At 36.7% G+C, this 13,265-nt stretch overlaps 2 protein-coding genes across 4 annotated transcripts; both read left to right on the top strand.

The window, feature by feature from the left end:
- On the top strand, positions 1-4,991 carry LOC120250201 (cell division control protein 2 homolog A). Its single transcript, XM_039258994.1, has 9 exons — positions 1-189; positions 539-576; positions 674-858; positions 2,246-2,366; positions 2,877-3,050; positions 3,407-3,570; positions 3,658-3,745; positions 3,979-4,032; positions 4,532-4,991. Exons 2-9 carry the CDS (start codon positions 568-570, stop codon positions 4,619-4,621), a joined length of 885 nt encoding a protein of 294 aa, XP_039114928.1. The 5' UTR covers positions 1-189; positions 539-567; the 3' UTR covers positions 4,622-4,991.
- A 527-nt stretch (positions 4,992-5,518) lies between these two features.
- On the top strand, positions 5,519-13,212 carry LOC120250197 (ABC transporter B family member 28). 3 transcript variants are annotated; one of them, XM_039258986.1, is made up of 16 exons: positions 5,519-6,058; positions 6,390-6,577; positions 6,878-6,901; positions 7,154-7,255; positions 7,475-7,565; positions 7,893-7,993; positions 8,159-8,209; positions 9,693-9,821; positions 10,249-10,311; positions 10,391-10,655; positions 11,644-11,792; positions 11,882-11,971; positions 12,361-12,495; positions 12,580-12,636; positions 12,716-12,772; positions 12,856-13,212. In XM_039258986.1, the coding sequence occupies exons 1-16, from the start codon at positions 5,674-5,676 to the stop codon at positions 13,090-13,092; spliced, it is 2,124 nt and encodes a 707-aa protein (XP_039114920.1). In that variant the 5' UTR covers positions 5,519-5,673; the 3' UTR covers positions 13,093-13,212. The 3 variants fall into 3 exon arrangements, with proteins under 3 accessions (XP_039114920.1, XP_039114922.1, XP_039114921.1); XM_039258988.1 differs by lacking the exon at positions 5,519-6,058 and adding an exon at positions 6,694-6,729 and having other exon boundaries at positions 6,508-6,577; XM_039258987.1 differs by lacking the exons at positions 5,519-6,058; positions 6,390-6,577 and adding an exon at positions 6,749-6,778.
- The last annotated feature ends 53 nt before the right edge of the window (positions 13,213-13,265 follow it).

Genomic DNA, 13,265 nt, shown 5'->3' with positions numbered 1-13,265 from the left:
GAAAGGCCGCCGTTTGACAGCGACGACGCCTCCCACACAAGCTCTAGAGAGAGAGAGAGAGGGGCGAAGGACCAAGCTCTCTCCATTGCTGCTGCTCTTCAGCTCTCCTCTCTCGGGCGTCGCCCAAGCCCTAGAAGGAGACGAGAAGGCGATCGGGGAGCTCATCCCTCTAATTCTTAGCTTCCCTGGGTTGGTTTCTCTCTCTATGCTTTTCTACTTGTTTGTCGGTGAACTGGCTGGGTTTTCATCGGGATTTTTCTTGGAGTTTATATGGATTTGGGAAACTTGATCCGATCGCTGATGTTTAGCTCGGATTGGAGTTTATGGCGATTTTTATATGTTTTTTTAGGGGTTTATTGTGATCGGAGTGGAATCAATGCGGGGAGTAGGATTGATGGTGGCTTCGGTTTTTAGATCGGAGGATCTTGAGTTTTTCTTAGATTTATTTTTGTTTTCAGGTTGTTTGTGGTGGTTTTTTTTTTTGGTATATTATTGTGATTTTTACCGGCATTTTGTTTCTTTCTTGTGTGGATTTTAGGTGTCGGCGTTGGTGGATTGAAGAGAGTGATGGACCAGGTAAGCAAGATGGCGTTGCTTCGATTTTGGTGGATTTTATTTGGATTTTTTCTTTAATTCCTTGCTGATGATAATGCGGGGAGTTTGTGGCATTTAGTATGAGAAGGTGGAGAAGATCGGGGAGGGAACGTATGGTGTGGTGTATAAGGCGAGGGATCGTCTCACAAATGAGACCATTGCGTTGAAGAAGATTAGGTTGGAGCAGGAGGATGAGGGTGTCCCCAGCACTGCCATTAGAGAGATCTCTCTCTTGAAGGAAATGCAGCATGGCAACATTGTCAGGTCTTGTTCCGTAATGCTCTCGACTTCAATCATGTTGAATGTTTTGCTAATGATTTGATAGCAATCTTATTTCACTGAATGCATTCATTGCATTTGAATTCTTGGAAGGCTGATATTGACACTGAGAACGAGTGAGTAGGGTTTAAGTGAAATCTCATTTCAGCTTTCTGTGTGAATGTATGCTTCTTGTTTGATAAAAATATGCTAGTTAGCTTGCTTGGTAGAAATGTGGATGGGAATTAGAATTTCATTGCCATGAATTGATTGAGCTTCAACATCACATTTTTTAAATTTTGACTGTGAATTATCGTTGGGAACAGGTGTTCCAAGCTATACTACAACATGAGGGATTTCTATATAATTGTGTTCTTATGCACACAACTAAGTAACACACTCAATGAGTCCATATTGTTTCTCGGAGTCCATTCATATTTTTGTTTGACTTGGAGAAAATTAACATAAGCAGAAAGATGGGAGAATGGATTCATAAACATAAGAAACGTGATTGTTGAACCAATATTCATGGTTGTTGACAGAGCTACCTACTTTTGTGTGATTGTCAACAAATTCAAGGATTAAAGAAGAAATGCAAGACATCTTTACTTAAAATTGACCATTATATTTACTGTCTTTGTGCTTAATATGCAGCATAATATACCAATGGACCACGATTTTGCTTCTAGAGAATATCTGCTACTCAGGCATGACATGCTATTTGTTTATCACTAGAAATACGGGTGCAACTCGCTCCAAGTGCATCTCATCCATTTAGGCAGTTGATTCTTGCTCTCTCAACCCCTCTCCCTAAGATTTCTAGTCCTCCTCAGCCCAGTACAAGTTCCGATTGTATTTTGGTTAGATATTATTATGAAATGGTATTCTTGCATCATGATTTCCTTTATAAACTGACCCGCTAACCTGAGTGTTTACCTAAGTCCAACTTGCAATTTGGGTGATGCACTGGACTGAATTTTTTATTTGCATTTGACACCCGTGTAGAACTATTATCTTAGTTAAGAGAAAGATTCATTTGGATTACTTGGATGGGAAAGAGCATAAATCTTTCTTATTTAATAAGAAACAAATTTGACGATGATCAATTACTGAATTCTTTTTGGGACATTTATCTTGGATTTATTTTCAGGCTGCTTCTCACTTAGCTAATTCAGCTGATACTGCCTGTTTGAGGTTTTATTGCTCTTATAAAAGGTACCCCATTGATGTAGCAATTAAGGTGATGTGCCTACACATGATTTGATCTAGAGAAGAACAAGTAATAGTCTTTCTTATCGAGTTGATATTGATTTGCATCAGCTTGAATTGTATGAACTATGTTTTCAACAGCTTGTATTATTTGTGTTTACTTCTCTCCTTTTCTGGATGGCAGGTTGCAAGATGTTGTCCATAGTGAGAAGCGAATTTACTTGGTCTTTGAATATCTTGACTTGGACTTGAAGAAGCACATGGATTCTTGCCCAGAACTTGCTAAAGATCCACGTCTTGTAAAGGTGCATTCCATTCTTGTCTCAAGAACATGTTTTATTTTTGTCTTGGGTCACTATGTGAAATATGCAAAAAATGCATTCGCAATATTATGCGTTTGATCATAAGGAAAATTTTATGCCTCTTTTCTTGTTTTAGTTGCTCTCATCATGGAAACCATCGCATGATGAAAAGGTTCCCTTAGACCAATGTTTGGTTCAGTATTTGGTTCTGGCTTTTATCTGGTGAAAATATATCTGTGAAGTTTATCCTTGGTGAGCTATTAATCTCGAATGGTTATGTAACATAACTGAACATGTCAATTGGGGTACTGGATCATCTCTATGAGCATCTTGACTCCCCTAACTCTGGCTGCTAGATTTATGTCATCAGTACAGGAAGTTCATAATATATTCTGCTTGCAAATTAATTTATGATGGCTCAATTCAACTGTTCACTATAGAGGTTAATTCATGAGCCATCTTTGTTCAGAACTGAATATTTTTGACATTCTAATTCCTTCTTGTCTCTGGCAGACATTTCTTTACCAGATACTTCGAGGCATTGCCTACTGTCATTCTCACAGAGTTCTGCACAGGGATTTGAAACCACAAAACTTATTGATTGATCGACGTACTAATGCTCTAAAGCTGGCAGACTTTGGATTGGCCAGGGCATTTGGAATACCTGTGCGGACATTTACTCATGAGGTAGATATTTGTGTGGTTAAATTCTCTTGTACATTCTATGGCCTTACTTTGTTTTAGCCTAAGTAGTTGATTTTCATGTTGAACATATTTGAATTTAACAAAGGTTCATTGAAATTCCAGGAAATTTTCTTGGTTATGATAATCATTTATGTCAAAAGAAATCATTTTTAAAGTGTTCAAGAAGGCAAGAACAATTTTCTTTTCATTTGGACTTTCAATTTATCCAGTTTTTGTTGTTGATAAATTGGCTTATTGTATAAAGATTTGTGTTCGTTGTAATGAATTTTTTTTTTATAAAAATATTTTTTTATCATTGTTTTTGTCTTTTTATTGATCCTTCTGAGAGTTCTTTTTAGGTTGTAACACTGTGGTACAGAGCACCGGAAATCCTTCTTGGTTCCCGACATTATTCTACCCCTGTTGATGTGTGGTCAGTGGGGTGTATTTTTGCTGAAATGGTGAACCAGAAACCACTCTTTCCAGGAGATTCTGAGATTGATGAATTATTTAAGATATTCAGGTTCTGCTAATAAATAAACTTTATGAGAATTCTATCCATTTTTCATATGTCTAACTAATACCATATGGATTTTTGTTGTGATTGCAGAATTTTGGGAACCCCAAACGAAGAAACTTGGCCCGGGGTGAGTTCTCTACCAGATTTTAAGTCTGCTTTCCCCAAGTGGCCTCCAAAGGTATGCAGATCAAATTCTATTTGTTTAATCTTCCCTTTGTGAATTTCATATCAGATTTATAATCTATAGTGTGATTAATTTATTTCTTTGCTTTAATATCTGTATTTTTTGATAAGGAGATTTGGATCTTCTATCCTGCTTCAGTTTCTGGTGCAGTTGCATCTTTTTGTCTGCACAATACACACCACATTTAGGTTTGACACCAATGACCTGACCGGCGTTTTTGCTTGCAGGATCTTGCAACGGTGGTCCCAAATCTTGAACCAACAGGAATTGATCTTCTGTCGGTGAGTTGCAAAGCTATCATAAAATTTGAAATTCATATGCGGGATATGTTAGACTATTAGTGTAGAATATGCCAGAAATTGTGTATATCTGCGTTCATTTTGACAAATGTGGAGTGTTCATGGAGTTCAACAGTTAGTTTGCTTTGTTTGGTTGCTATGACAAAAAATTGATGAAAATTTTGATCACTGAATGAACATTTCACTTGCATATACATGTGATTAAGTTTAGATAATTTTTTCCATGTTACTGTCATTTATTCCCAAAAACTCTGTTTGATCTTCGAATGAATTAACGTTGCCTGAACTATGTGCTGCGCCTGAATTTCTAATGCAAGGCTGGAACTATATAGTAATATCACTCTGGTCTCATTTAGTCAGTGTTCAGATTGTCTACCAGGTAGTCAAACTGCCCAGTGCTAGTTTCCAATTTTGCAGATATAGTTCATATGTCAATGAAAATTGCTGGAGAACTGATTAGTCAGTATTTTGTGATTGCTAGAAAATGCTCCGCCTGGAACCAAGTAAAAGAATCACCGCTCGGCAAGCTCTAGAGCATGAGTACTTCAAGGATCTCGGGTTGGTGCCCTGATTCTTGCCATTCCCCCCTCACTGTATATTATCTTGGCTAGGGCATCATTTCTGCTACAACTTTCATTATTTTGGAATTTGTATGAGGTTGTGGGCTTCTGGTGTTTGTTCACTCCCTCTCGACCTCCAGGACCGGTTTGTGTGGCTGTTGTTTGTGCTTGTTTTCATTATCCATAACTTTTTCTGTTTGTTTAGGCATGGTTTGCCTCTCTGATTGCTAGGATGTAATCAGAGCATTCACACTTGTCTTTCAAAAGAAATAGGCTGCTCAAAACTCCTGAAATTACAAGTGTGAATTTTGTCATCTTTTGCTAAATTCTTGTGGATATTTGGGAAGTTTCATCCAAGTTTTTGCCTATTTGATGCTTGTATTCCTTGAGTTCTCTTTTGTTTGGAAAGGGCCTTCTTTATATGATAATTGAAGTGGATAAAACTAATTTATCAACCATGAAGGTAAAAACTTAGTTTTTCACTAACATTTGAATTTTAATTGTTTCTCGTTCAAGATTAATAACTTTGTACATTGATTATTATTATGCTCCAGTTGTTTTCTAGGATATTCGGATAGATTTAATTGTAAAAAATATTCAACTCTAAAACATCAGAAGTAGAGTATGGATAAATATGTCACCTTGTTGTGACAGTGATGCTAACAAACAACCACCACCAGTGTTATTAGTCACCCAAACGTGCAAGTCAGGCCTTTGCAGTACTGTCCTAGTTGGAGTCCTCCACCCGCTTTGATTTACTTTGTTCTTTAAACATGATATTTCCCATTTTCATTAAATATTAGTTAAGTGTTTAAATTCTATAAATATTATTTAATTATCTAAATCCATTTATTCTTCTCTGAAAATCCTTAAATTTTAATCTTTTGCTGAATACTCCTTTCTGTTTTCAAGAACAAGAACAATCGATGGAACAGGGGGCTAAATTTTGAACTTTCCAAGGGTGTAGAATGCAAAACTATTTTAATTATTAATTAATTTAATTTAATCAAGTGTCTCCCTCCAAATAATCCACAACGAAAGCAAGGGCGGGACGAAGGCCCCAATGGCAGCAGCCACCCACCTCCCCCTCTCTTCTCTCCTCCATTCCTCGCGCCGCCGAGAGCTCAATCCTCGAAGTCTCTCCTTCATTGGCTCTTCTCCGACCTTCCTGCGCTTCCCGCGATCTCGCCCACAGCTCCAGCACCCAGGTTTCAGCTCCGGTCGTTCCCGGGCCGCGTATGTCACTGCCCCAGCCTCCGATCCTGATTCCATTGATAAAGGCCCCAACCTTGAGCTACCCGTATCGCCGACGGTTTCCACGTCGCCTGCCGCCATTAGCTGGGCGGTCATCTGGCCTTTGCTTGCCCGTCACAAGCTCAGGATTGTTATGGCGATTATTTCTCTGGTCGGGTGTACCTCGTGCACGCTCTCGATGCCTTTGCTTTCAGGTATGTTGAATACTCAAAAGGAAAAGGCTGAAATTTTCTTTGAAGAACTTTGTGCATTAGCTGTTATGAGAGGGTGGCAAATTCAATCTCTTTGACCATTGAAATAAAATGATGTCATTTTTTCTCGTATTTGCACCAGTGAGTGAGAAATCAAAGGAACTCCCTTTTAGTATTCTTTTATTCAGAGATGAATGATTCTGTTAATTTTGTGCTTGGTTGAGCTGCATAGTTGCTGTCTTAAACTTGGTCAACTCGTTTATCGTTTATCATTTATTGAGATTTATTTCATGGCATTGGTCATCTTAATTTAAGGTGTTGCAAAACCTTGCAGGAAAATTTTTTGAAATACTTGTAGGAAGACGACCTGAGCCTCTATGGATCCTGCTTTCAAAGATTGCTGTTTTGTATGTTCTGGAGCCAATTTTTACTATTATTTTTGTTATAAATATGACTGCTATGTGGGAAAAAGTGATGGCAAGCCTTAGGGGCCAGATTTTCAGAAGGATATTGGTTCAGAAGGTACAGTTTTGTTCGAAGTGCCCTCCTTGATATGGACTGTAATGAGAACTGAACATCATGCATGAATATGCTTATTTGAAATGTTCACTTACAAAATGTGAACTTTTTCTTTGCAGCAGAAGAGAAAAAATGGGTTCATTAAATACTAAATGGTTTGTTCACTGCATTTTAAGGCTATGAAACTATATGCTACTTTTAGATGTAATTATTTTTATGATTTTGATATTTTGGATCATATTTGGTTTTCATCTTCTTATGTGGGGTTTTGTTGTCTGATCTTTTATCTTCTCCTTGGTGCAGGTGGAATTTTTTGACCGTTTTAAGGTGCAATTCTCTATCCATTTGTCCTTAGTTTAATTTGTTTGAAGTCTGTTACACAAATATTAAATTCAACTAAGATATAGTCTCATCTTGCTTCTGATTTTCAGTCTGATAATGCCCACTTCCATTACTATTACGTCCTCTGCACTTTAACATAAAGTGGTTAATTGTTTTTGATGTTTTGTGTCATGCTTTTGGAGCTCTTCTAGCCATTTGTTATGCACTTATCACGCACATGCTTTTGGTGTTTAACAGGTTGGTGAATTGACTGGTTTGTTGACATCTGATTTGGGCTCACTAAAAGATGTAGTTAGTGAAAATGTTTCACGGGATCGGGGGCTTAGGGCACTTTCTGAGGTAAAATTTTTTGTAAATATTTCTTTAAGTTTGAACTAGATTACATTGAAACATCAGATTTTTCTCTTTTTTTGAGTAGCTTATCTTGTGCCACCATGCTGCTGGTGGAATTAGCATATCTTGCCAATCACCTGATATTTCTAAAACATGTGCTTCTCTCTGCCTGTCAATCTTTCTGAGCATTATTCTATTTATCATTTACTCTTTATCTCCATTCAGGTTATTGGTACCATTTGCATACTCTTTTCGCTATCAATACAACTTGCTCCTCTTCTTGGCCTGTTGATGCTTTCTGTGTCCATTCTCGCAGGTACCTATCAAAAGATTTCGAAGGATCTTGTTTTTCCATATTTATGCTTATGAGTATCTTCACTTCTTTTTATATTTTTCTTTATATATATATATATATATATCTCAAGGAAGAAGTATTTTTGCTAGTCTTTGAGTTTTACCAATAAACTTTCCCTTTATCAATTAAAATAAAGCTGTTCTTTAAGTCTGAATGCAGCCATCTGTGTGGTTTGATAAATAGAGGGCCATCTTATGCTGTATTTTGTAGCACTATAATATGCACCCGACGTTATTAATGTATTACAATCATTTAATTCCACATTGATGTGTTCTCCCTGTGCAATAGCTATTTTCAAGCGATCTACAATTCCTGTTTTTAAATCTCATGGAATGGCCCAAGCGAGGATATCTGATTTTGCAAGTGAAACCTTTTCAGCCATTCGTACGGTGAGTTTCCATTGTTCACTGTTTAATCCCAACCTCCTCCTTATTGGGCCAAGTATTCAAAATAATATCTTTGTTGGACATGTGCTTAAGGTTCCAAGCTTCCAATTAATGATGGTATTGCTCATAGTCCAATTATCTAAATTGTTTTTTTCCTTTTTCTTAAAGGTTCGATCATTTGTAGGTGAAAAGAAGCAGATATCTTTATTTGAGAAGCTGGTAAGGATCAATTATTTTCACAGAAATTACTTGGCATTCCATAAACTCTTAAGAGAGACCTACATGAACTCATCTGTATTGAAGATTCCATTTTGCCTTAGTCTTTCTGGGAAATCAAATGATGCTGAAATTGTTATATTAATCATGAAATATGACAAGGTGCAATACCAAAATTGTGAAAATAAGGTGAGTGGGGTGATAGACATAAAAAATGAACTATTACAATAGCTATATTGGAGTAACAACTATTACAATAGTTATTAAGAAATAACCATGAAATATTACAACAGCTATACATGGTTATATTGGACTAACAACTATTACAATTTCTAATAAGAAATGGTTATTCAATTTAACTATTTCCTTTAAATGCAAGAATGATGCGTAGGTAGCTTGCCGCAAGTTCTTATTTGGCTTCAAATTTCCAGCTATTTAACCATTTCCTTTGATTGGTACATTTGGGTTTCCTTTACTTTTTAGCCAAATAAGTTTTACTGCTATCCTATCCTGTGGAATACTTCCCTCTTTCACTGAAATCAATCTCAGGTTGAAGATTTCACCCAAACAGAATGTAGAGTATGAATGTTGTGCAATCTTGAATGTGAGGTGCTAAAAAATGCACAGATATTGGATGAACCTGCGACAGAATGATTAGAGGCTCTTTGATGCTTGAAAATTGAGACGTTTTTGCATGTAAATTCATGGTAGCAAAATTCTTGATGGAGCAACAAAATTTGATCTGAAAGTTATTTCTCACTAATTTTGAGTTTTGACAAAGCTTGAATGATGGCCTACTTAATTTATGTCAAACATTTGTTGAAAGATTTAAAAACTTCATAGCCATCAGTTGCACCTTAATATTTTTCCTCATGGGAGAATGTGAACTACATCTGCTGATTGTGAAATCACCAGTTTTTTTCACTTGCACAACAAGCTGTAATGCAGAACCATTTGACTAAGTTTATTATAAAGCTTTGAGGCATGCCTGAGACTCAGTCACTCACCTAGTATATTAATGTCATGGCTGTCCAACGAGAATGTGTGGGTGGAAATCTGCTCTTGTGTTGAATGAATCACTAGTATTCAGAGCACATTATCAGCTAGAGGATTATCACAATCAGGGCTAAGGAGATCGTTATCTCATATCTCAGGATTTTAGGAAGTAGAAGTGTTCCTTTTGAAGCCACTTGTGCAGTTCATGCATTGGAAAATTTATTCTTCTTCATGAAAATTTGTTTCAAATAATGTATTTTTTAATATATAGAGAAGTACAGTCTTCACAGAGGTCGCTTTCTCTCAATGTACTAAACATTATAGTATTATTCTTAAAAATGATTGGACAAGTAGCTTTAAGTAGTGCATCAAGTTGCAAACATATTTAATGTGTCATTCATGTTTGCAGAGTGTAAAGATTTGTTGCTTACGGCTGGTAGATCTCAATAATTATGAGATGTTGATATGCTCCTGCTCTTTACCATTGCAGGTATTTGCTTATGAGAGTAGTGGAATGAAACTTGGCACACTGAAGTCTGCAAATGAGTCTGTGACAAGAATTGTTGTGTATATTTCTTTACTGGCACTATATTGTCTTGGTGGAAGCAAAGTTAAGGCAGTAAGTACTTTGTTTTACCGAATCCTCCCTGTATGTTCTCCTTGTTCTGCACCTTGTAATTGCAAGAGCTTCAGATGTGTTGTCTTTTTTTTCATAATTTCGGTGCGTTAATCCATGTTGTTTGACCATTGCAAGGTTGAATAGGATGACTACTAAATATAATATATGTTTAATGATCACTCAGACAGATATTGCTTTTATTTATCATAATGATTTAATAATGAGTTTCAAACATTCACGTAGATAGCAATATATTGCATATATGGATACACAGAGTTCCAAATGGTTTCCCAAATGAATCTGTTATTCTGTTTTCGTTAATGAATGTTGGCAAGAATGATGTATGTAATTGTTTCACAGATAATTTGGGCTGATCAGGTGATCTGAGCGTTTCCGATGCTTATAACATGTGTGATGTTCATTTCAGGGTGAATTATCTGTTGGGATTATGGCTTCTTTCATTGGTTACACTTTCACATTAACTTTTGCTGTGAGTGGTTTAACTGTTTTATTCAAATTTAAGTCTTTTGTCCATATTATTATATAACACTATAAAAAAAGGAATACAGGTTCAAGGGGGTATCAACACCCTTGGCGATCTTCGTGGGACATTTGCTGCAGTTGAGCGGATTAATTCTGTTATATCTGCTTCTGAAATTGATGAAGCCCTGGCTTTCGGTCTAGATAAGGAGCTGGGCCATTCTGACCTTGGATTACTTAATAAAGATAACTATTCTGAGAAAATTTCAGTTTTAAATTCACATTACATGTCTGCTCTAAGATCAGCTACCAATGGGTGTAGCCTTGCTTGGTCTGGTGACATTTGTTTGGAAGGTATATGCTTTTGTATTTTTCAAGTCAAATTTTCTAAAGGATTCCCAATTTTATGTCTAAGTTGACTATCTGGAATTTTTCCACTTGCCTGCCATCCTGTTCACTGATCCTGCTTGAGGTTCTTTGTCTTAGTCCTTTTGCATGTGCAAAATTTCATCTTAATTATTATAGGAACTACACATTAGACTGCAGATCTAGTGTGCTCTTTCTGTGATCCTGAGATGCATTCTTTACTCTTCAGTTTCAGCTATGACCTTTTCTTTCTATCATAATTGCCCTTACTAATTTAAGGTGGTATTTTTGTTTAATTGTATATTTTCCTTGCCAGAACTTAGTACAGTTCTTGGTGGCACATAAAATTTATAAAGCGGATGAAGTTAAAGTTCAAAGCAAATTGTCTTCCTTAAAATGTCTTATTTTTCTTGCACATGTATTGGAATCTTCCTTAAGCTATGCTAGTTGTAAATTTTAATACCAAATGCAAAGTTATTTCAAACTTTCTAAGACCAGAGTGTCATATGCATCCAACATTCTCTTTCTTGAACACCTTGATTTGGGTTGCTGCTAAAATTTACCAGATGTGCACCATAACATTCCATTAAGTAAAATAGTTTGAACACCAAATCTGGCTAACCATTTTGAACTATATTGTTTGTCTCTTTGATACATGCTCATGAGCGTGAGGGATTGATCCGTACTCTGCCGAAATTTGCATGACCCTCGTGTTAGAGTGGTGATCCTCATGTCATTCATGTAACAACAGAGTGTAGTTGGTTTATTCAGCCAGTTCTGATTCTGTCTACTACAGCATTGTGTAATATGATTTCAGTTTTATTGAATTCAGCTCCAATGGACTATGCCCAAATTAATCAGTTTCTTAATTGGCTTAAATGTTGTTTAGATAAACAACTGATTTTCCTTTCCAGCATTTGCTTCTCTGTTCTATTTCAAACTTGCCAGGTAATATTTTCTTATAACTGATTGACAGATGTATGCTTCTCTTATCCCTTAAGATCTGATGTCGAGGTCTTAAGTGGGCTAAACTTGACACTTAAGTGCGGAAAAGTAACCGCACTTGTAGGGCCTAGTGGTTCTGGGAAAAGTACCATTGTACAGCTATTGGCTCGGTTTTATGAGGTGAGTTATAGTTTCAGCGTGTGAAATTTAGGATTTCTGTGTCACTATATACAAAGAAAACAATGTGAAATAGTTTATAACATTTGCAGCCTACGAGAGGCCGCATAACTGTAGCAGGGGAGGACTTGAGAATATTTGATAAAAGAGACTGGGCTCGTGCTGTTTCTTTGGTGAATCAGGTACAAATAGAACTCTTGCTAGTGTGTGGCTGTGGCAAATTATATTCATTCTTTTATTTGTTAAAGCCCTTCTCTGAGCACCTCAGATATTAAATTTTCATGGGGAAACTTTGAGTCTTTTCTTTTTAGTGATTAGAGGCATCGGAACAGCTGTATTTTCAACCAACAGCTTTCATAATATCTCACGTTTCTTCATCTGAAAATCCAACTGCAACAATCCTTGAAATGGAATTGCATGAGTACATCATATCAGTGATGCTTTGGCCATTGTCATTTTCCTCAGAGAATTTCTGCAAAGAACCTTGGTGTAAACCAACTTTGAGCAATGACACCAACTTATGGCTTCTAAGTAATTGTTCAAAGTTGGAACCTTGATTTCACTATTGCAGGAACCAGTCTTATTTTCAGTATCTGTGGGAGAAAACATTGCATATGGTTTGCCAGATGATAACATCTCCAAAGAAGATGTAATCGAGGCAGCCAAAGCAGCTAATGCTCATGAATTCATTATTTCGCTTCCTCAGGTTTGCATGCTTCAAAAATCATTTGAAAACTTCCACATTCTTTCCATCTTTATGGCTTGTCTGAAATCAGTCATTTGATTGAAGGGCTACGACACACCAGTAGGTGAACGTGGAGGCCTCCTTAGCGGTGGGCAAAGACAGGTAAATAGTACGAAATCATATATAACTAGACCAAAGCATTACTATCAGTAAGTTCTCATTTGATTCTTCCATTTTTCAGAGAATCGCCATCGCAAGAGCTATTCTGAAAAATGCTCCAATCCTAATCCTCGATGAGGTAATCTTTCATCTCCAAATTCCGCTGATTGCTTTTAAAAGACCAATACTCAATGTCAGTTACACTGACTCCATCTGTCGCAGGCTACAAGCGCATTAGATGCAGTCAGTGAGCGGCTTGTGCAAGAAGCTCTTAATCATTTAATGAAAGGAAGAACAACATTGGTGATTGCTCATAGATTAAGCACAGTTCAAAATGCAGATCAAATTGCTCTCTGTGCAAATGGGAAGATTGCAGAGCTTGGCACTCACTCTGAACTTTTGGCCAGAGGTGGCCAATATGCTTCATTGGTTGGCACACAAAGACTAGCATTTGAATGATCTGAGCTTCATCATTGGATGATTGTATTAACATTAAGGATGAGAAATACAAAAGGGAAAAGTTATAAACCGTTATATTGTGTAGATGCAATTACAATAATAAAGATGGGGTTTGGTGCATATGTGAGAAAATCTTAGTTTTACAGGGGTATTTATGCAATTATGAGGTTTTC

Source organism: Dioscorea cayenensis, chromosome 19 (assembly GCF_009730915.1).
Source record: "Dioscorea cayenensis subsp. rotundata cultivar TDr96_F1 chromosome 19, TDr96_F1_v2_PseudoChromosome.rev07_lg8_w22 25.fasta, whole genome shotgun sequence".
In the NCBI taxonomy this organism is placed as follows: Eukaryota; Viridiplantae; Streptophyta; class Magnoliopsida; order Dioscoreales; family Dioscoreaceae; genus Dioscorea; species Dioscorea cayenensis.
This window is presented reverse-complemented; position numbering and strand designations above follow the sequence as displayed.

Bases quoted from the DNA above. Each gene is read 5' to 3' on its own strand.
- LOC120250201 (XM_039258994.1), top strand. The intron at 2,367-2,876 runs GTGCATTCCATT...TGTCTCTGGCAG, and splicing joins AAGATCCACGTCTTGTAAAG to ACATTTCTTTACCAGATACT. The intron at 3,571-3,657 runs GTTCTGCTAATA...TTGTGATTGCAG, and splicing joins GAATTATTTAAGATATTCAG to AATTTTGGGAACCCCAAACG.
- LOC120250197 (XM_039258986.1), top strand. From the start codon at position 5,674: ATGGCAGCAGCCACCCACCTCCCCCTCTCTTCTCTCCTCCATTCCTCG. The intron at 11,972-12,360 runs GTACAAATAGAA...TCACTATTGCAG, and splicing joins CTGTTTCTTTGGTGAATCAG to GAACCAGTCTTATTTTCAGT. The intron at 12,773-12,855 runs GTAATCTTTCAT...CATCTGTCGCAG, and splicing joins CAATCCTAATCCTCGATGAG to GCTACAAGCGCATTAGATGC.